General features: G+C 38.9%; 1 protein-coding gene across 1 annotated transcript in view; it reads right to left on the bottom strand.

Annotated features, from left to right (window-relative positions):
* Nucleotides 1–786: 786 nt before the first annotated feature.
* Nucleotides 787–24344, bottom strand: part of LOC104546796 (rho GTPase-activating protein 10-like) — a gene marked incomplete at its 5' end in the record, with an annotated part of 61718 nt that continues 38160 nt past the window's right edge. Inside the window, 3 exons of the mRNA XM_010192283.1 lie at nucleotides 787–875; nucleotides 9679–9770; nucleotides 11186–11317. Of these exons, the coding sequence (XP_010190585.1) occupies nucleotides 787–875; nucleotides 9679–9770; nucleotides 11186–11317 (313 nt within the window). The remainder of the gene's footprint in view (nucleotides 876–9678; nucleotides 9771–11185; nucleotides 11318–24344) is intronic.

The following is a 24344-nucleotide window of genomic DNA, read 5'->3' as shown; positions in this document are numbered from 1 at the left end:
GAGCTGCCAATAATTATTTCACATCGTAACTTACAGAACCAGAGCAAAATATTCTCCAACTTTGGAATGACTTAGGTCAAATAGCAAATAACATTTTATTTCATTTACAGTGATATCCTTGAGTAGCAAAGGAACCGTGACATATAGGAGCCTGTAATAAAAGTTCATGTGTCTTACCTTTACAAAACAAATGAAATCACACACACAACATAAATGAATGTGCTCTTTGAAGACATTTGAAAAATGTCATGTCTTGAAATCTATTATTTTACTTGCTGGTGTCTGTTCCATATTGTCTATTCTACTTTGAAATAGAATTTAATTGTCAGCATGACAGCTTTTTTTATCCAACAGTATTTTTCATGCCCAAATAATACTCTGTTAAAAAATGCTGGTTATTGATGCATAATCTCCAGGACACTAAGTTTATAAAAATCTTCTTCAACTGATAGCTGAGTCACAGATGAACCAAATATTTGACTTAAAATGCTAGTTATCTTGCAAACAAACATACCACTACTGCTCTTTACAACTGAAAAAGCACCCTATATAAAAAATTAATCACTCCACCCCCCTTTCCTGCCTCCCCCCTCCCCATACCAGCCCTTAAAGAATCTTCTTTTGTAATTCATATTTGGCAACGCTTTATGTCTTTATACAGATTAGGATCTTCAACCCATAGTCAGGATCTTCATTGATTAAACGCAGTCACTAAAGTAGAGAGAAGTGACTCTAAGAAAAATCCATGGATACCATGTACACCTTCTTGGCGTTCAATGCACAGAGCTATAAGAACTGAACATAATTTTGTGGAATAAGTCCTCTCTTGCCATTTAGTGTGCCTTCTAGCCATCCTGGTTCTCTGGAAAATTGCACTGCAAAAGACAAGGAAAAAACAATTACTGCATGTTTTTATGCTTGAATTAGTACTTTTAGCTTTAGCTCCATGATATCATGCAAAGCATCCATAAGAACATCCGGTCTTCTGCATTGACCAGTTTAAGAATCTAGGTCTTGGAAAGATGAAGAGGAGGATTAACTTAAATACTTGCATAATATAGGTGCTTGAGCTATCTTCTCCTAAGTATACCTGGTGAAATAGCTTTGACGTTTGGGAGACTTCATTAAGAAAACAGTCAATGAAACTTAGGAAGGTTTTATAAAACAGAAAATCTAGGTGCCTCTGGAGAGAAGTTAGAATTCATATCAAATAGTGGGAAAATTTCAGTAGCTGGGGGCAAAGCATGACCAAAAGTCTGTCTTGAGCAGAGGTGATGAATCTGGAAGCTCAGAGCTACTGAAAAATAGTATAGGACTTTGCATGAAAAATGAGTATGTAAAGGATTATAAGGCAAATAGAAATGAGCCAGATGTCATTCCAAGAATCATCTCCTCATGGACTAGAGCTGCTACTGGAACAGACCAATGGACAAAAATCTGAGTAAGCTGTCTGGTTAAATTCTTAAATTCAAATACATTGTGCTACTCACAAAACACGAAGGAAAGCCTTGTTCCTTATTGCCATCCTGCTACTGCTGAGCCCAAAGTTTATGCAAGAGTATTGTGAATTTAAAATAAGTAAAATTTCAGCTCAGACTCTAAATGCCCCACAAGTTACTCTATGAGAACAGAACTCACGAAATTTAGCCTCCTGTCTTTGTTTTGACCATATTTGAGAGGAAGTTAAAAAAGAAACATAAGCCTCATTTCTTTTGAAAACAGACTAGAGAGTCCTCAAATTTTCCTTCAAATTTCTTGTAAGAATATGGTACAGGTACCTACCTACCTATGTAATTGTAAAATCCCACACTTTTAGCAACCTACGATATTCTTTACCATATTAATTTATCCTCACAGTGCTGCTGAGACAGACACTATTTAGGGAAGAGCTCAGACAAATGCTGAAACATGCTGCCAGCCATGTCAGTGCTTTATTTAAAACACGTTAACACATTGGGGAATGTGATATTTGTAGCCTTCTACAAATCAGGGAAATAACAGTTAAGAGAGAGCAGCATGTTAAGTCTCACTTTCAAAAGCATTGTAAGGCTCTAAATTTGAGCACCTAAAACACAATTTCCCCTAGTTTTGCTTGTGTCCTATTACTGTCAGTGAAGCTAGAAGCTGTGCTCAGAAACCACAGTTTAAACAATAGCTGTACCTCCACAGTATTCAGAAAACAGAACTGCTTTCCAATGACACTGATAGTTTAGATTCAGAACAAAAGTCTGGGCTTATATTTATAATTAATATGTTTGACAGAAAGATTCCAAAGGGAAAAAAAACAACATAGAAAATTACCTTTTAGGATCCCTGCACACACAGTAACTTACATTACTATTAGTAATTAGCAGGCCCTCCTCTTCCTTTGTCATTTTTATTCCACAATTACAGAGTACACATGCATTTGAAACTGCAATGCTGACAGTGCCACAAACCTCCCTCCAGAAGCTGCGCCGCAGCAGCTGTAATTCTACCCTTTCCAGCAAACCTGCCAACAGCTCTAGCGGGCAGCCAAACCTCTCCCTGACGGCTCCTGTGCCTACAGAACACATCTGCATTACAGGAAACAAACTCAAAAAAACCGACACATTAGGAAGAATAGCAACTAGAAAACCTGGAAGTAGGAAATTCCTACTTGTCCTTTGGAGCTCCACCTAAACGTTTGGGCCAGTTCACAACAGAGAGAGCATAGATACTACTGGCATGTTAGTGTCTATAAATCAAAGGCTTGTTCAAAATTAGGGTAGCCCTCATCTGAGGTATCACACTGAAATTTAAATTTACCTAAAATTTACCCAGGGGAGGAAATCTTGAACTATGCTGAATCACTTGGCTCAACACAACAGTAAGTTTCAAAATAAAAATGTTTTAAACACATTTGATAACATAATACTGAACTCTCCACATTGCAGCATGTTCAGATTTAATGCACAATGGCCAAGCAATTGGACTTGAGTGAGAAATACCATTTTCACCCCAGAAGACTAGACATGGATGGTACAACTGAGCTCTGCTTGGGAAATTAAATCTCATACATGTGTGTTACACAGCTCAGGGCCTCATTATTTGTTAGCAGAAGTTTCCTGTAGACTCCATGAAGACTGAAGAAAGAATTAGCACTCAGTTTACACCCAAGATCACCATTTCTTGAGATCAGTAGTTTTCTAAAAAGCACACCAAAAAGTAATTCTTAATATTCAGCAGCTGTGGGACTGTCACATAGGGTTCAGACTTCCACCTCCGTGCAAATCACCATACGCAAGAAGGGTTAAGATACCAACATGCATCTCTGACTACTTCTGTAGGCAAATTATATTAATAGGGAAGCTGTCCAAATGTAAAGCTGCTTTAAGCTCCAATGATCCTGTTTCCTTTGCTAATCCATTTCCAAAGTATAGTGTACAACAGCACTCATTTAGAATAAAAAACACTACCACACAAAAGGCATTTTGCTATCATTCACAGCTCTTCTAAAACTCAGGACATGGGTTATTTCTAAAAAAATACCCAGCTCAAGAGATGTTCTGTAGTGTCCCCTTTCTGTCATTTCTTCTCAGTCAACAGCGATTACAGTTCTTAGCACTTTCTCAGGCCTGCTTCGTTTAAAAATACCTTGCTGCAGAAACTACACATTTGGCCTTAAAACTACAACTTATTATCGGACCAAGCATCCCACAGGACTTAGTCTGATGTTGAATAGGGACACAAGGGGAATATACTAGTACTGTAAAAGATACGGAGCAAAGAACTAAAAATTAGACATTTTCTGCAAGGTGTAACAAGTGTATTGCAAGACTGCACAACAAGACCAGTCACAGAACCACCACTAAAAGCCATCACCTCTTAGGACAGTGGTAATAGCAGCAAAGTTCCACCTTTGTGGAAACTTGTTTTTTCATGAAGAAACAGAAATGGGGGAGGAAATCTAAATACATGGTGCCTGGTACAAGAGGGCCTCCTTTTCCGATGGACTACTTTACCAGACAAAGTAATGACCCCAACCAACTACACAGATGAGGACTGCATTTTGTGGGCAACAGAAATTTCACTGCTAAAACCACTACAACACCAGAGCTCACTCACACTGGCAAATTTTTCACCAGGAAATTAAATTAAAGCAACAAAATGTGCTTGCAAGCTGTCTGTGTTTTGAAACCTCTATGGGTTTTTGAAACAATCCCTATGAGTAAAGTTGACCACAGAAATACACGTACATTTAGCACGCTCAGGGTTAGCATGGAATTTGAAATTGTAAAATTCCCTTAAGTTTGTTGTGAGAAGCAGAACGATCTTGCGGACAGGACACAGGGCTAGGAGTCAAGGGATCTTCTTCCTGCCTCTGCTAAAGATTTACTGTGTGACCACAAAGAAAACAGTCTGCCTATAAGGGCTCAGGCTTGTGAACGCAAGCAAGCACACTGATACACTATGACAAATTAGTGAAGGTGGAATTCAGCTTGCAGACTGAGACTTCCCTTATGGAAGTGTCTAAGCTCCTATTATAGCTGGTGAAGATCTAGTCAATACAATGAGAGAGTGCCCTAAGAATAATCTGGCTCACCCTAAAATAGAGGCAAGTGGCTGATCAGCTGAGTTGCTGCTGAATTCCCTGTGTATACATGTGTAGACATTGAGACTTGGGGTCTTTCTCCTGAGTTGATGCCCATCCCACCTGGCAGTTGACCATCTCTGACAGTTCCACACACACCAACTACAAGGTAAAACACAGCAGTTTAAACATCTCCCATTTTAACACTCAGCTTTCCACTAAGATTTCTCTTCCAGAGACCACTGCTTCCACAATACTGCTGGCAGGAGCAAAGTCAGACTGGTCAAAATCAGAGCACCTTCAGTGACTTTTTAAAACTTCTAGCAAAGTGAGTAGGAATTTGGTAGTGCTCATCTGGTACTTTTCACTGGCAAAGCTGTGATTGTAACTTTCAGCGGCAGTTTGCGATAACTACCTCCAAATGGCACGCAGGTATCTGAAAATGAGAATGTCTGTCCACAGCCTGTATGCTCAGTTTCTCCAGGTGGAAAATGGAGATAATTAATACACATTAATGTTTTCAAGTGCTTTGAAATCCACAGATCAAAGGAGCACGAAGAAGCAGCTTTATCCTCATTTTTACCTCAACAAAATAATTATTTGCCCATACACTGCAATATAGTATTTTGGGAGTACTACCTCTCTTTGATGTAAATCCTTCATTTGTCAATACCATACAGAAAGAAAGACCAGAAGCCACAGCATGGATAAGAGGAAAGAGAGCACCTTGGAGTTAAAACCAGGGAGACTAAGGCTGGCACTCTGTTACACTAGGAAAGGTAGAGGGGGATGACAACAGCTGTGTGAACATAGCTTTTTTTTGTTCCTGCTACACTTGGTAGGGATGATGGGTGCCATAACTTTTCTGAGGAAAACTACTATAGCAAAACACTTGCTCTCCCCTGAAACCTGATTTTTAAAATTGTCAAGAGCTTTGATGAGAGCTATCTTGAAAGGTTTTCAGGAAGCCTTCCTGCTAGCAACAGTGCCAAGGAATTTTGTTGTGTAAACACCATTTACCCTATATAAAACATAAAACACTTCTCCTTGGTGAAATTCCTACTTACTGACTTCTAAGCAGTCTTTTTCAAGAACCAGAAATTTAATAATACTTGGCTCCAAGGCTGGCAAGGTTTCAATGCCAGGCAGTCTGATTAGTCTTTCCATGATTATTGGGAATATCTGCTTCAACAACAACAACAACAACAACAACAACAAAATATACAGCCACCATATGTCTCTCAGAATCTCAGATCATACTCTGCTACTTCCCATATGTGCCCTTATCCAGCTGCAAACTCTTCAAGCTTTGCCTCTAACCACTTGAATTATATTGTTATGTGCTGTCAAAAATATACTCTCTAGCAACTGGGAAATAAAAATATTGGCACAGACTAAGGTAAATTGAATTGAAGGTTTAAAAAAAAAAATCCAGTGGATATTGTTCAGATTACATTATTCATTTTCTTACACAATTCAATTAAATAGAAAACTTTGCCTTTTCTTTTTAACTTACCATATGGCACCTTAGTGTTTATATTCCACGACACTTTAATGGAAAGATAGTGAGATTTGCAGTAGTACATCATACATGCACTATTGAAAACATCCAAAAGTGCAAACGTTCCTACTCTATACAGATTCCTATCAGGTGATGTAAAGCTTAATGTAAAATATTAGTGAATTTAACCTTGTCAGCCTGAGACACAAACAAATATTTTTTTCCCCATTTAGATACAGGAAATGGAGACAGGCACAAAGGTTAAACTCTTACCTTCCTGCACCAACATTACATTTAGCAGCTATGACAGGTGCAAGACTGACTAAATGGCATTATTCTGTCTCAGGGTAAAACAGTCAGAAAGATTCATCCAGGATAGTAACAGATAAGAGAGAACTGCTGCAATCAACATCTACGGACCAAGAGAGATGAAACAGGAGAAGAACAGGGAAGGGAAATGAAAAATAGAAGGACACACAGCAGAAGAGGAAAGAGAAAGGAAAAAACTCAACAAACAAACAGCGAGAGGTGAGAGAGACAGGATTAGCAAAGTGAGATAGGCAGCATGGAGAAAGGAGACACGGATAAAACCTTTGCTAATGGAAGCAGCACTTTTTAGTAGACATTAATTTAACAGTTACTTTAATGGTTGATACTAGCTGTATGTCAACTTGATTGATGCATTGTCACTTTGATAGGTAAGGTTATTGGTAGAGCTGCAGAACTGATGTATTATTACTTTAATTCTTCATTTGGGGGCTTTATTAGGGCATATGGGAATTTAAATTGAGTAACTAAGGAACCTGAATTGATTCACTGGAATGTGATCTCAGCATAGACACAGGGGTGCCTGGCACAAAAAGAAAAGGCCTATGTGAAGGCACTTCAGAGGTTTCGAACATGGAGACTGGTCTGCACATTAAATGAGAATAACTTTCTATACTGACAGAGCCATCCATGACATAATCTATTTGGAACCATTGCAGAATGACCAAGTTATTATGTACGTCCAGTTACTGCACTATTATTTGCATGCTCTCCTTTTTTCTGCCAATCCACAGCCTATGTTAGGGTGAAAGCCCTGCGGGGCAAGGACAATGCCTATAAAATAACCAGGATATGGCGGAATAAATCAACACAAATGTATTTGAGGAAACGTGATCTTTCTCATTGGAAATCTGCGATTAGGTTTTCAAAATGCAATCCGTGTTACATTGTCCCAGGCTTTCAACCTTATTTGTATGATGATATGGACAAAGAGTCTTACATCTGAAATATTTCTCTACAAGCTGCCAAAGAGTAGAATTGAGTACTTTTTCTTGGACAATCCAATTCTCTAGCTGAAAAACTCAACTGAGGTAGTAACTCACCAAAATCACTGTAGCTTTGCCATAACTTCTAGAGATCTCTTTACACAAGAAAATAATTTTCATGTTCTCACACAAATGTGTGATACAGAAGCAACTGTTTCTTGCAAGACTTTATTATGCCATGCCAACACAACAGGTGTGCAACCATTGCCCTTCTGCATTTGAAATGACTCTTTTCTATGCATCAGATCTTTTCCTCCATGTACCAGAATTTTCCTGTACAGTTTTATGTCCGCTAAAGATCCCTATCAGTCATGTTTTAAAAAACTTAAATTAAAATAACTGATACTTTAAAAAGAGCAATCATTTAGCTAATTCATCTTTAAAAGGTTTCCCACCTATCTTGATTTAAATGTTATTTGTCTGTAAGGCAGCTCTAATAGGAAATATCAAGTACGATTTTATAAAGTGGTTGTTAGTAGGAAGGAACCTTGACGGGACAACTCAGAGCACCTGACACTGCAAAAAAAACCCCAAACCAGAACCAAAGCCTGTTGGACCACTCTTACTATTTAATTGTTTGGGACGATGCAGAGGACACTAATGTCCTCTGCTCTGTCTGCTTTAAAATAGGCATCACAAAGAAGAGGAAGAAGATCTCTGTGTCTGTGTGATTTTGTTGTTGCTGTTACAGATGCTAAAAATATAAGATTCTGCTGAGCTGCTGATTTGTTTCAGCTTGTTAAAAAATTACCAACATTCTACTGCGGTTGAGGAGCATCGGAACAAAAGATTTTTGTTTATGATAAAAAACTTTCCCACACACACTTTTGATCCAGTGCTAACAGAGTTAACAGGGTGCATTTTGGGAAATACAAGAGATATTTAAATATGTTCTTAAATGCCTGCAGGTTGATGTTTTCCATCTGTTTTAGACTGTGTACTTTTTTCCCTGCTGGATGTAAACTAAGAATTTGGAATACACCTCTCCTTTACTGGACATGAAAACCAAGAATCTTACATGTGGCATTTGAATGACTGGGCAGTGCATCCCCTAAGTGCGTTTGGTCATGCAGAGTTAAATACCACTTTTCCTCTGGAAAGCGCATATCAGATTTCTGGCCTGGTAGCAAGCTACCAGCTGACAATGGTTGAGAGGAAAACAGGCATCACTGCAGAATTTCCAGGTTCTTTAGAGGCCAGAGTGCCTCTTACTACTTCTCCCTGCCTCTAGACTGATAGAAAGACAGAAATACTGGTCTCAGTACTCACAAGGTTCTTAAGAACATAATTCTCAGATAATTTTGAATCCCTCAGTCTGCACAAAACTTGGATGAAGATTTGGCCAAACTTGAGAGTCTTCTGGTTTTTAGTATCTATGCAATTTTTTTATCAAGGTCGTGTAACAAACAATGGTGTTACCTTACTGCTGCTATAAATAATTTCTGCTTAGAATTATTATTAAATAGCATTCAATTAACAAGAACTGCTGAATTTATCAAGGCCCTGTTGAGCTATTCCATACCATCTCTTTCTTATAAGAGGAATTCCTTGCAATAGGAAGAAACTATGTTCTAATGTCGTCTTCTGCATCTGCAGAGTTTGTATTACAGTAGTCGTCACCATGAGGTTTAAAAAATAAAAGCATTCCTGTCAGTTTGAAGTCCCTGTGCATTTGCTGAAGAGTAGAGCCATGGAAGCTCACTGAGGAGCAACAGAGTCTTGAGCACAGGAATCACTTTCTAGATTTTCATATGTAGTACTATATTTGGGTCCATAGAACTCTTTAAACACAGGCCCTCATTCAGCTCCTCAGTGAATATTCATTCCTCTTTCTACAAGTACACGCACACTAAGGCTCCCCTTAATCAAAAGAGTAAACAATCCCTTTTCTCTCCAGTGATTATCTGATTTACCTGATACTCTGCTGGCTTGCAAATCCTTAAACAGATTTTTTTTTTCTTTGAATGAAAGTTTGTATGTTATTTTACAACAGTTCACATTTTAAGAATGTTTCATAGGCCAAAATGTTTTTCTGTATTGCTGAACAACTTTTTTGGTACTACAACACATTTAAATGGTGCTGAAGAATTAGACCATTTCAAAGTTTCTGTTCACTAGAAATCAAAGGTACTGCCTCACAGTGACTTCATATATGCTAAGTAGCTTTTATACACAAGAAATCTACATCATCAACTATGTGCCATCAACAACATTAGCAGAATAGCAGTTAGGCTTGCACTTTTATCCAAAGCCATTTTACCAGTTTTGTCAAATTGTTTTTCATTGCTTTATATTTACTCAGCAGTACTTACCATCTTCAAAAATTGCTCCTATCTGAAATGATAATTCAGAGCTATGTTCTGCTTCACACGGATAAACTGCTCTTGCTTTTCGGTGAGCAACACTGAAAAATGAAATTAAGAATTAGAGTCCCTATTGACTATTAAGAACACACTCTCCTCTTAACCATTCTTTCTCCAGTCTCATTTAGAGATGACTAAAAGTTTAAACACAATCTCACATGCATCATTACAGGCTTATAATTCATACACACCAAATGCCCAAGCTGAAGCTTCACAGCTTACTACTGGCATTTCTGAATATCATACTCCCAACTTTATGCACACTTGTTTTTATAATAGCTAAACTTGACTCTCAACTACAGTTAAAATACTGCCAAGTGCTAATCAGCAATGAAATCAACAGTAGGCACAGTATACTATACTTAATTTATAGATTAATCGCCATTATGTCTTCTGAAATGTCTCTTCATGAATCTTACATTTCAGCTGTTCACTATCACTGTACAGTTATCTTTTTATATATGTTTACAATACAACATTCCTACACTACTGAAGATGCTATTTTGTCCTAAATGTAATAAGATTTCTAACATTTCAGGCAGTCTTTTAGAGGTGTTCTCAGGATGCTCAGCAATAAGCCATCAACATTAATTTGTTCGAAGTACTCATTTCTCCAAGTACCATAAGCAGAGATCTTGGAACACCGAAGTATTTTTGGCACGTCGTATTTAAGCACGCCTTTGCGAACTGACAGTTTGTTGCTGCCCAATGATGCTTTGTTTAGACACAGCACCCGCACCATAAAATCATCTTTTGTTGAGCCCAGGCAACAACAACTACACATAAAACACTGGGAAAGATTCTCCCTGCCCCAAGGAACTTGCAGTCAAACAGACAATGCAGACCAGTAATGACAAATGGAATTTTGTTACCAAGTGTTGGAAAGAATTTATTAATGCACCCAACTACTTCAATTTGCAAAGCAACTATTATAAAACTTGAACGAGAAAGCTGAGATGGTGAAGACTTTCAAAGGAAACAATGGAAACAGGAAGCAGAAAGGAAGCAGAAACAGGATGGCAAAGAACAGGCCAAAAGAGTGAAATAACAGAATGAAAACCACAGATAGAAGTAAAGACATGTTAAAGTCTCTCAAAGGCAGAAGGTTACGTTGAGAAAAGGGAAAAGAAAGAATGTGTATCTTAAAAGACACTGTAGGAGAATCACTGCAGTAGAGAGACACTATCAAGACCTAATTAACCACACAAATCAAAGTCTGCTTGTATTAACGAGCAAGCCACTGGCTCATGCTATGTGCCTTTTACAAGGAAGGTGTTGGTCAAAGCAAAAATATGACAAAGTAGACATTTTTTCTCTCAAAATCACAAAGGTTGATCTTCTTGATTTGAGATAATCATTCACATACTGCAGAAGACATGCATTAGCTACTTTTGAAAAGATACAGAAAAAAAGGAAGCAAATAAAAAAAAAGTAAAAGTAGAAGTGTAAATCATACCTTTCCACTGCTCTGTCACTCCCAGTGGCAGGGTTAGGGAAGAAGAAAGTGGATGGTGCAGTGTTTGTGGCAGTCGGGTTTGCAGATGGAGTATTCATCCATGAGACCATCGATGGGCGGCTCTGACCAAGTCTAAGAGGAAATATTTTCAAGGCAGAATTAACAAGGTGAATACCATTTCTTTTCATACCAAAATGTTTGAATCTTTGTAACTAGACTAACTAGTTAGATCCTCAAATTCTAACCTAACCCTAACAGTAATGCCAAGCTGATATTGCAGACATGGCCATCATATGACTTCCTCCTTGAAAGTATTTCTCCTACATGCCCTACATCCTAAGCTAAGATGAATTACCCGAGATGTATGACATAACCAATAAAAAGACAAAATTCCACATTCCCTATCTAATAAGGACAGATACAATGAAACTGCATATAGCAGGCTATTATTTGAGCTGCCACTTTGCCTTTACAAGTTTTGATGAATCTATTTTAAAACCTTCTCAGTGCTGCACTAAGGCATGTACGACTGGGAAGATTTCAAAAGCAGCTGCAGCTATTACAACATTGGGATCACGATGCTGGCTCTGGATTGAGATCTCATTCGCATAACTGCGTAGATACTGCCTCAGTGGCTGCCCTCAAAGACACACTGTTCAAATCAGTACTAAATTAATGGCTGAATACGTAGTTGCCACAAGAGGTAAAAAAATAGCAGTCAAAGTTAAAACTTCTATTAGTCATTGGAAAAGATACAAAGTTCTCCCCAACATAAAGAATATTCCTAATTTTACTTATGAAAGAACTAAAGTCTTTCAGCACTGGAAGGCTTTCTGTCACTGCATGGGCAAAACAATAAATAGTCCAAACATTTGATGCCAACCTATCTTTGGAACAAAGAGCTGGACTTCAAGCAGTTTCTAAGCAGAAACAGAATTAAAATCATTTGCATACAGTTTTCACCCGAAATCATCGCTCAGAAGTACAGACTTCACAATATAGCATTTATCAGTTCGACTTATTCCAAGATCAAAATCTTAGACAGCATAAATCTCCAAAGTACCACCAAAATCTAGGAATCCGGTCAAGAAGGCTTTTGTAGGGGTGTAAATGCATACCTAATCAAGGCGGATTGGCCAAAAGCAAAACAAGGGATGTACAATCACCCTGGTTATAATTGTAAATTAATAAAACAGGACAGTCAGTCTCACGTCTGTGCCTGCTAAGGTCATGGAGCAGATCCTCCTGGAAACTATACTAAGGCACATGGAAAATAAGGTGATTGGTGACAGCCAACATGGCTTCACTAAGGGCAAATTGTGCCTGACAAATTTGGTGATGTTTTATGATGAGATTACAGCATTGGTGGATAAAGGGAAGAGCAACTGATGTCATCTACCTAGACTTGTGCAAAGCACTTGACACAGTCCCACACGACATCTTGGCCTCTAAACTGGAGAGACACGGATCTGATGTATAAACCAGTCAGTGGATAAGGAATTGGATGGACGGTTGCACTCAAAGAGTTGTGGATAACAGCGCAATGCCCAAGTGGAGATCAGTGACAAGTAGCATTCCTCGGGGGCCACTACTGGGTTCAGTGCTGTTTAACACCTTTGTTGGTGACATGGACAGTGGGATCAAGTGCACCCTCAGCAAGTTTGCTGATGACACAAAGCTGTGTCGTGCAGTCAACGCACTGGACGGAAGGGATAGCATTTAGAGGGACTCTGACAAGCTTGAGAGCTGGGCCCATGAAGTTCAAGGCCAAGGGCAAGGTCCTGCACATGAGTCAGGGAAATCCCAAGCACAAGAATGGACTGGGAGCAGTGCTGACGAGAAGAACTTGGGGGAGTCAGTTGACGAGGAGCTCAGCACTGAGCCAGCAATGTGCACTTCCAGCCCAGAATCACAGAATCACAGAATCTTAGGAGTTGGAAAGGACCTCGAAAGATCATCCAGTCCAACCCCCCTGCCAGAGCAGGATCACCTAAACTAGGTTGCAGAGGAATGCGTCCAGGCGGGTTTTGAATGTCTCCAGAGAAGGAGACTCCACAACCTCTCTGGGCAGCCTGGTCCAGTGCTCCGCAACCCTTACAGTAAAAAAGTTTTTTCTCATATTCAGAAGGCCAACTGTATCCTGGCACATGTCAAAAGAAGCATGACCAGCAAGTCAAAGAAGGTGATTCTGCCTCTCCAGCCTGCTTTTGTGAGACTTCAACTGGAGTACTGCATCCAGCTCTGTGGTCCTCTACCTTAAGAAGGATATGGATCTGTCGGAGCAGCTCCAGAGGAGGGTCACAAAGATGATCAGGGGGACAGAACACCTCTCCTATGAAGACAGGCTGAGAGAGTTGGGATTGTTTAGTCTGGAGAAGAGAAGGCTCCAAGGAGACATTACACCAGCCTTCCAGTACCTGAAGGGGACTACAGGAAAGTTGGGGGGGGACTCTTTTATCTGAGAATGTAGTGATAGGATGAGGAGTAAAAGTTTCAAACTGGAAGAGGGTAGATTTAGATTAGCTATTAGGAAGAAATTCTTCTTCCTAATTCTTTCACCAGAAGAAATTCTTCTTTCGGTGAGACACTGGCACAGGTTGCCCAGGGAAGTTGTGGATGCCCCCTCCCTGGAAGTGTTCAAGGCCAGGTTGGACAGGGCTTTGAGCAACCTGGTCTGGTGGGAGGCGTCCCTGCCCATGGCAGGGAGGTTGGACCGGATGATCTTTAAGGTCCCTTCCAACCCAAACCATTCTATCCTTCTATGAAAAGAAAGCAGGAAAGCTAACTTATATAGCTGATTTTAATGTTCTTGTGCACTGGGATATTTAATTTCTAGAAGAAAAGATCACTACAGTTGGTTTATATAACATGGTTTGCAATCAGATTCAACTTTTATAAACTGATTTTCCTAGCTGATATTTCTCATAGTCATTCTAGCAATTGCATAATTAAGCAGACATTTATTTTGATTATTAATTTTTAAATTCAGTACATTATAAAATGGTGAATGGCACATTCTTTATTTAACAAGACAATAGTTTTTCCTTTGGATCTGCATCTGGATGAAAACTGGAATTCATAGTGGATGAAAGCAGCATTCTAAAGTTAATACCACTAATAACAATGAAACTTAAATGTTCTGGAATCATAGCCAGAAGAGTTTATCAAAACATGCTCTGCTGTTAAAACTATCAGATTTACCAAATAAAGGAAGTGCTTGTATATAGTAAACTGAAGGAAAGGCAGGATTTTGCTGACTAGAAACATATTTCATACTTAATTTAGGGAAGAGGATATCTAGCCTGCTTCACTGCTTCTTGAATCTTCCACTACACAATTATTTACAACTACTAATAATTAAATATCTTTGAAGAGCAGCACCTACATAATTTTGAGTTTAACTATTACCTGAACTTGTCTTCTTCCTCACATTTTTATCTAATCATTGAAAAAATTTCTTCAGGTAAAACAAAAACTGTCAATTAAAAGTGACTTCAGAGAAGAAAAACAAAAACTGAACACCAGCACTTGTATTATTTGTTCTGAATAATAAGGATAAAAAATTGCTCAGTAGCACTGTAAAGTTTATAAATTTTACCAGAAAGCAGATTATTTTTCCCTCGTTCTGTACATAATGCATATATGCAGAATTCATTTTAACTCAAAATAGAAGGTGAACCTAAGACAAAGGTTTTTCAAAAGTTAATTTAAAAAAGTATGCTACTTACATGGACTAACCTATTATAGTTAAACCAATCCTGATATTTAAGGGAAAAAAAAAAATCCTGGTGCTTTTATTTATTCAGTTCTAAGCAATTCCAACATTAAGACTGGTGTCAGGCTCATTTCTGAATCCTGTAAAACTACAGAAAATAGAAAAATAAAATTCCAAGTATATTGCCAGAAGAGCATTAATTTGTCTCTAATTCAAACTAATCACAATTCCAGAATATTCTACCAAGAGATCCTCCCTAGTGCATCTCTCAGGTGTGTGTTGTTTGTTTTTCAACAAGTGAATAATAAAATCTTGCATTCATTAAATATTTCATATTTATATATATCATCATCATTATATATTTATATATATCATCATATAGGTGCAACTATGCAACTTCCTGGACCAGCTCTAGAAGAACACTTACTGCCTGTGTGTAAGACACAGCATTAATGACTTCAAAACACTACTGAGTCTACAAGTCTGTAAGTCTGCAAAAGATAACCTCCAACCCAGGATAGCAGCAGTCATTCGTAAGAATACCTGGAATAAATACCAGATGGTTTCTCTCTGAGACTTGGAGAGGAAAGAGAAAGTAAAAAAAAAGGAAAGGTGTGGAAATAAAAGAACAGAGGATGAAATATAATGTTCAGATCCATGTCATGGCATGGTTATTTATCAACTTACACAGAATCAACAAGAAGGGTAATCTATTGACTAGATGTCAATCTGTTGACTAATGTCCTTTACCAGGCAGCTTTATATAAAAGCACATAAAAACTGGCAGCTTTTCTCCAACAGTTCTAGTGGAAAAATAGTCCAGAAGTGCAGGTACGTGGAGCACTGGGCTGTTCACTCTGCCCCTTTTTGATGAATTAATTCCCTTAATATATTTCAGCTGTAGCAAAAGTACTGCAGCATGGCTCCTGAATTCACCTGTCACTTTCAGCTCCCAGTTACTTAGCAAGAGATCATGCTCTAAGATCCAGCAGGGAAAAAATTACATCTTTCAATAGCAATAGTTTCACAATGCAAAGAAGAAGAAAAAAGAAAAAAAAATATCTAAGAACTTTAAATATTAAGCACATTCTAGAATATCAGGGGTTTTTTTCATTTACTGTACTTGGCTATTTCAGGAACTACCTAATTTTATTATTAAAGCAGAAGGTGTTACTCAATACAAAAAATCAGTTCCAATGGTGTGGTGTGTAAGCAACAAACTGCTGGATTTTTGTTTTGATTGAAAAGACTATTGTGTTAGCAAAGTTACCTCACTATAAAGCTTTGCATGCCTTGTTTATCAAGATGATGATATATTAGAAAATATTGCATATCTTATCATATAGCATCTCAACTTTAAGAAGATATGTTGAAGAAATCCTTTCTCCTATGGGCTAAAATGAAAGTAATGCATTTCCTGTGGGGATTAAAAAAAAAAGGGAAGGAAAAAAAAAAGAAATAAAAAGCCTGATATAACCATCTCTCTTTGAGAAAAAATGGTATTGTCTGGTATAGTGAATGTTGGGAGAAGGGGGAAATGACCTTACTGAAAATAAGCTAGAGATTTGGTTCTGATATTCAGAAACAAACTCCTGAAAACAAGATTTTATTGGATGGTTATCTGGCTGGTTCCTAAGGTAACACAGTTAAAGAGCAGCCTCTTATCTTGAGAGCGAGGAAGAGACTCTGTGAAAAGAATCTACACTACAACTCTTGAGAAAAAAAGGGCTGTTTCATAGAAGGGTTTGGCAGCCCCATGGCTGTTGTATCACAGCGTCTGGCTGACATAAACTCAAATGAAAATGTTCTTGAAAGGTTTCATTATAAGACGACACAGTATATCAAAAGTTGTTGGCTACTTCTGATTCGATATGCAATCCAATACTCTTCACCACCAGACAATGATCCTTCTGCATGTTAAAACCCCTATGCCTTGGTGAGGCTGGGGAGCCAATAAATATGCTGACAGAATTCTAGAAACTGTCATAGCTGCAGCAAAGCTGGAGACAAAACAGAAGGACAGGATTTCCTCATCCGTGCCCCCTCTGAAAAGAAACTCCACCCCTAAATTGTAAAGTATGTAACATGCACACAAGATTCCCGAACCCTTATTTATACAGAATACATCAGCCTGAAATAGAGGTTTTGTCAGACTTGGATTGTGAAGTCTCAGTGAAGCAGCTAACACATTAGTGAAATGATCTTTCATGCCAGTCTGGTAAATCTGAAGCTAACATCTACAGCAGCTGTCCTAAGTTAAAGCACTTCAAATGATAATTTAGACAAAGCAAAAATTAAATGTGCACATCTATAAACTTATACTGCTGTTGCTTTTAGAAAAGAATAAAGGAACTGTGTTCCCTGGAATTATGCAAAGGAAAGGAAAGAAGATAAAAAAAGGCAAGAAGAAAAAAAGGAGAAAGTAGCTTATCACAGCGGTTGCATCCCATCCTTTCGTGCTCTGAGCACACACACGGCTTACCCTGTGCTCACACAGCAGTGCTGCTGTCAAGCCCAGCTGTCTAGCCCACTGGAACACAAGGAGATGACTAAGTTATATTATGCCTGTTTCAAAGGAGCTGCAAAATGAGGGTTATTGCTCTGCTTGCATAACAAAAGGGCACGAAAAGAAGTGCCTGCTTCCCTAAGCCCGCTCTCAAACTGCTGAGTCACTGAAGAGGTGGCAGCTGAAACAAAAACAAACTACAAAATAAGCACAATGAGTGAAGAGCACGGCTACATACCTGGGCTGTGCCACCTGCAGCTGTTAAAGTATCTTCTTTTATTAGAATAAGATTATGTCATTACGTATTATAACAAGTTTTCAAGACACTGAAACTGAAGTCACTCATAATTTAGGTAAAATTGCAAATTCACACCACTGCCAGAAAGTACAAAAAGAAACTATTCCAATTTTAAGGAGACTATAGATGAAGTCTACTGATGTAGACATAACAAGGCTGATGGCAATTCATTCAGCAGTCAAACAAAATTAATAACTTTCTCCAAGACTTCCGTTATGTGCAGAACACCACTATTTCTGCCCTCCCTTTTAACATCAGTTTGCTCACGGGGAATTTGAACAGCCCACAGTTCCACGAAGAATGATTAGCTTCTTCCCAGCCTGGGCACAAAGACCGTGAAAGCACTCAGGATGCAGCACAGCCCAGCTCTCATCACCATTTGGAAAGCCTCTGTGGATATTAAAAATCCAAAAATGTTGCCCACAGTATAGCATGTATACACCATTGAGCTGGGTAACAGCATACTTTAGTGTCAAGATAACCAACAAAGAACAACTTCAAAAGAAATTAAAAAAAGATTATTTCCTCTGCCACTGGTCTATTGCATATTCCTGAAAAGCCATTTACATTGGTGCAAATGTAACTGCTTTAACAAGCCATGCACCTCCACTCATATACACACTCCATGAAGAGGTCTGAGGGACAGGATGCTTTCCGTGCCCTCCAGTTGAAAAGTCCCAAAGGCTTAGAGAGGGAAAAAGGAGGGGGAAACGGAAACAGATACTCCTCATCTTGAGGAAGGCTACCCCATATACTTCACCATGACTCCATTCAGAACAACCACCAGAAGTCACCAAGTTCCAGCTCCTTAGGGAACCCAGAGACCCTGCAAAAATGAACTTTCCAGCTGAGGAACATGACATTAGTTTTCATTACCTGAATGAAGAAGAGATCATGCAGTTCATGTAGGGGCCTTACAACCAATAAAGCAGACTTTGACCCAATTCTGAAAACCCACCATTGTAAGGGGTAAGTCTGTAAACTGTCGATTAAGCTCTGGCATAAGGCATTGTAGTGTAAGCAGAAAAGATCTCATGACAACAATGGGCCAGTTACAGTAACAAATCTTTCCTTATCAGAAAAAGATCCTCGGAAAGATTAATTAGAAGAAATACCGAGGCTAGGGAATACCAAGCTTTTTTGGTTCATTCTGAGGTCAAGTGAAAACACATGTAAGGGAGTCCACAGTGTTTTAGGGCATGACTTGCCCTAAACCTTTCAAAGAATCAGTCATCTCGATAAGGGAAGCCTACACGAATCCATCAGAGGTGAGCTGTGATTATAGCTAGCACTCCAGGAATGGCTGAGTAAGACAGACCTCATATCAATACATGGTTCTGGCCCACTGGGAAGTCAGTGAAGAGCTTGATGAACACCACCATCCCGATTACTGAAGGTCAAGATAAGCACAACTAGCCCTTATTCTGAAATTCTGGAATTACTGCAGGTAGCCTCAGCTTGTCAATTAAGACAAGTCAGTATTCCCAATACCAATATTAGTCATCATCTCCCTTCCCTCTAAGATAATAGGAAGCAGCTGCCTTACAACCCCTTCTGCTAGGATTAGAGGCTCTACAGCTGCAGGGAAGGACCTCTTGTCAAAGCAGCACCTCAGAAAAAAAGAACGTGTGTCTGCATGCTCACCAGACACGGGAGTAAGAGAGTCCAAACCCTAACCTAGATGTTAAAACGTAACACCTCAGTCAGAAGAGTCATAGAAGGGGCAGAAATTGGAAGGAGGGGATGGAAGTACAGCATGCCCAAATCTTCATAGATTCAGAGGATCAAAATGCATTGGGAACTTAGTGTGGATAGGCCTTACAGTCCAAACAGAATAAGTAATATTTTCTCTGAAGAAAATTTTTTGCAGAACCTGGAACTTCAGATGGATTAAAATACAAGGTCCTACGGTTTAATACAAAATATGCTTCTACCTCTCAAAGAAGAGACAACAGTTACCACAATTACATTTTTGGCATAGAGTACATTAGTTATAATGTTGAAATGCCCAAAACTACGCTAAAATGTAGTAATTTATAATGCATAATGAAACAGAATTGAAGAAAATTTATTTTATTAGTACCTAAAGAATATAAAACAGGCTGAAGATTGAAAACAATTTTGATATAGATAACCGAAGCCATGTAGTAAATTCTATAATCAAGTCACAACAGCCACAAAAAAGTTTCCTTCATCCTAGTTTAATTGAATTATATCACTTCATGTCTGATACTGCATCTGTTGCACTATTGCCCACTTCACTACAAGAGGTCATGATTGAAAAAATTTGTCATCTTTTATGGACTCTAAATTAAACTGTACCTTTACTTGCTTAGATGTATTTATTAGACACAAATATATATACCTAGTTTAGTTATCATAGTATCTAGATATTATTTGCATATGTAAAGCCATAATATAATCAGGTGAAAGTCAAACCATGTATCACTGGCTTTCAACTGCATGTAGAAGGGAAGACCAGCTACTGTTCCATAGTTCAATGCACTGCAAGAGCTACCCATAACCCGTTCTAATATATATCTCCAAAACCAAGACCATCATTGTTACCAAAACAGCTTGGGGACTAGCTTAGAAAAGCTAGTCAGCTTCTTAGTATCTGAAATCCTGAACTCCTCGTTGGAAACTATGCATTTTGAACTATTAAAAAGCAGAGTTTTGTACAGCACAGGAATAAAAATCTTCGTGATTAGGGTGTGTATTTTTCAGTTCCAACCAGGAGGGCAGACAATAATGTCAGGGTTGCATCTTCCAGCAAAGAGTTCTCAAGCCTCTTGCAAAAAAGGTGTGGCAGATTTATTTACTTCTTGGGCAAATGCAACAGGAAAACCAGAGACTGTGTAGGACAGAGAAATTAGGCCAGATGATTGATTTCGCTGCATTATGTGCTTCACACTAATATTCCATGCGGACTCTTCCACGTCTTGATGTGATGCTTTAAGGTATTTCACTGAAACATTGGCATAAATCTTGGTGTGGCTCAACTATGAACTGCATAAAGGAAACTAATTAAGTTGTTTTACCATCTTCACCAACAAAGCATTAGAAACAAATACCACCACTCCACAAACCAGATTCAGCCACATGCACTAACTGGGGAAGTGAGAAAGAGGATCAAGTAGTAACATCAATATCTTAGCCAAAAATTGCAGAACAATTTGCAACACACTATAAAGCTCACACTATATTAAGTGCATCCTTGCACAGAAGTTCAGGTTTCCTCCACTTGTAAAGCAGACACAGCGCTAAATATGCACACAAGGAGTGCACAGTGTCTTAGATGATGCAAACTCACACTTCAGCTTACTGGGCACCCGTTTGCCTTTATAGGGAAATCCTAAGTAAGTCATTCCTGACTTTTTATTCTTGTCCAGCCCTGTCCTCTGCTACTGCTGATTTTTTCCTCCTCCATGAAATTTGGGAATAAATTTAAATTTCCCTCTTACTACTACTACCCATGGGCTATTTGCCACAACATGTTTGTATTTTTGTTTTCCTCTTCCCCTCACTCTTGTTTTAATGGCACAAATTTGTATGTTAACTCATTCTATTTGCTGAATTCCCAGCATGGTGTTATTCTTTACTCACCCTTCCCCCTTTCCACTCTGTGTCTTCCCCTCATCTATTATCAGCAGATTCCTGGTGCTTCTGGTGACACCTTCATATGAATACTTTTCCTTAACAACACTGCAAACTGACTGACTGTTGCCAAAGAATCTGCAGGGAGCAGCAATCTGCAGCAGCTTCCAGAACAGGAGAAACAGCAAAAATATTACTAGGAAAGAAAGAGAAAGGAAGAAAACACAAATTCATTTGCCATGAGAGATTAGCAATAACCCTTTCTCAGAACAACCAGGATTTGAAGCAACTCTGAAGGAAGGAGTGAAGGGTGGATTGTGTGGTCTAAACTCCTCAGGTAATTTGCAATTGTAGGGTAAACAACACTTTGAGGGAAACTGATGGCTATGGATAAAAGATGGTTGGAATTTTTTTGTTAAATCCAGGTCAGAATAATATTATAGGCAACTCACAAAATGTATCTGTTCTGTACAGAGGGAATAAAATGTTACAATACATGATGTACGTGCTAAACCCAAGGCACAACATGGCAAATATCACTATATCTGTAAATTCTACTTTACAAATTTTTATATTGGCAAATTCATGAAAGAAGGAATACTGCCTATTTTCCAGTGTCTCAAATAGCAGAAGATACAGATTAAAAAAGCTGCTAAAGAATGCCTATATGGACAACCACATTTCTTCTACAAGACACTGCTTACCATCAGAAGACCAGCTATGGTGGCAATCTGAATTAGAAGGTACATGCAAAGAACTCACTGCGTCTAACATGGAAACTGTTTTTTTCCTCAGAACCAACTATGGCTTTGAGGGAAATAATGAGCATTTTGAGAACGTACTACTGGTGAAACGATACTAACAGCAGTCTCAAAACTGTCTGAAACATGCTCTGCTTAAAGAAGCAGCAACCACTTGGAGCTCTGTCAGAGCAAAGTGGACTGTGTCAGTGGTTCCAGTGGAAACTAAGGAAGGTAAATGGCTGTAGAATGTTAATTCTGTAGCTTTAGGGCAAGTGTGCGTGGACACCTAAATAAGGCAGAGAGGACAGAGAGAGAATGCAAATGCTTTGGTTAACATTAAATTGAGACTGCCACTGCTGCTCAGCCTTAAAGGGAAAAAAATACCCATACCAATGGAGAGCACTACAAGGGAGGAATACTCTGCCCAGCTCAGTACCATAATTATTATATAATCTCAGACATAATTATCAGTTTATGTCTGAGATTAGCTTGTGCTAAACATCCTTGGATGGAAGAGATTTTCAAGCAATACATACTTATGATGCAGTGCTTCACCAAGCAGAAAAGATAATTCGCCCATCCTGGGTTATTTGGAGTTTGAATCCTGTGTCTACATAAACGGCTCTGTAACTTTGTGATTGACAGGGGAAGAAAGCTCTCTGTGTTCTACCATAGAGTGTATGTAAACATAAAATGTATTTATTTTTAGTATTTGGCTCTAGATGGAAGCGTGCAGTTAAAAATATCTTCAGGGAAAAGGTTGAAAAAGGTTTAGGGTGCAAGATAATCTTAGAATAGCAAACTTGGGTCTCCATTGAGAACCACTCTTGCCGTGGGCAGTAAGAGCCAACCATCACCCAACTCTCTACACACCCCTACAACAGTATATGACAACACAGGGCATATGTCTGATCCACAAAGAGCTTTCAAAGAAAATCTAGCATCAGGCAGATGCACACTTACAGACATGAGAACCAACAGCTTAGCGGGGCTTCAGAATGGCACATATGTGAAACATCACCTTCCAGTTACACTGTATGCATAGTATATCTTTAAACACTGACATGACAGTTGAGCAGTCAGAGCTTTGTGAAACACTTCAAAATTAGTTGCATAGCCCTTGCTCTCTTAGCTTCTTTCACCACTCTAGCCTTACAGTCCCCTCCTGGTGCCAGCCAGGAGGTGAGGGTGTATTTGCCTTCATTTGGTGCTTCTTTCATCATGCTGGAAGCTGTAGCTCCTTTTGGTTTTAAAGGCGGGACAAGGAAAGGGCATGCATCACAAAACCCTCTGCCAGGAAACATCATGGTGACAACAGCTACCATTCAGGAAAAAAAACAAGCTCTTCCCTTCCTGAAAACAAATACCACAAGAAGTATTCTTGCTATCCATCACGTCTTATTGCTTAAAGCAAACTACTGATATAAACCAACCTTGGAATATCTGACCTGTCTTGACCCACAATGCATCAACCCTTCCCCAGGAAACAATGCAAGCAACTATTCTACCGCAAAGAATCCCCATCACCTTGTTGACTACATAACTTATAGTGATTGACTTCTACAAGTAACACCCATGTGTTAAAAACATCTGCAGAAACTTGAGAAACCGGATCCTCTTGTATTTCCATCTTCCCTAGACACAGTATGGTATTTACTGTAGCTCAGTGAAGACTTGCAATACCATTTTAGAGAAGATACTGAGACTTTAAGAATTGGTTTTGTTCCAATTTGGCACAAAATGCAAAACATTTTGAAATCCCACACAAACAGAAAGGACTGTTCTCCACCTACTTATGAGAATAGCCTATGACCAAAGCAGAGTTCAACAGCCAATGCTACCTTTCCTGGAGCAGTGAGAGCTACCACAGTTACACAACACCAAGTCAACCACCACCTTTCCCTGCCCACAGTACTTCATGATGCACAACAACTGACCAAGTCCACCAAGTACATTCTCTATTGCTGACATCTACCTCTGCCATCAATATGGTGGGGCTATTTTGGGTTTTGTTTTGTTCTTTTGTTTCATATTTTTTTGTTAAGGCAAGGCCCTCTGAGTCACCAGAACCAGAAGGGGAAGAGAAGCCAAATTAGGGTGAGAAAGCAGAAGGAAGAATGTACCTTTCACAGGCTACTCTCTGTCACTGTCCAGGCTTGTTACAGAGGTAGCTCTTAAGCAGACTTCTCAGACAGATGAGTGGAAGACAGAAACTGCTTTTGACAAATAATCTAGATGCACATACCATTCACTTTTTTCCCTTCCAAACAGAACTGTTTAAGTACTGCTTCCAGCTGAGC

Source organism: Mesitornis unicolor, unplaced genomic scaffold (genome assembly GCF_000695765.1).
Source record: "Mesitornis unicolor isolate BGI_N332 unplaced genomic scaffold, ASM69576v1 scaffold5069, whole genome shotgun sequence".
NCBI lineage: Eukaryota > Metazoa > Chordata > Aves > Mesitornithiformes > Mesitornithidae > Mesitornis > Mesitornis unicolor.
The sequence above is the reverse complement of the archived record's forward strand: the minus strand, read 5'-3'. Positions and strand labels throughout refer to the sequence as shown.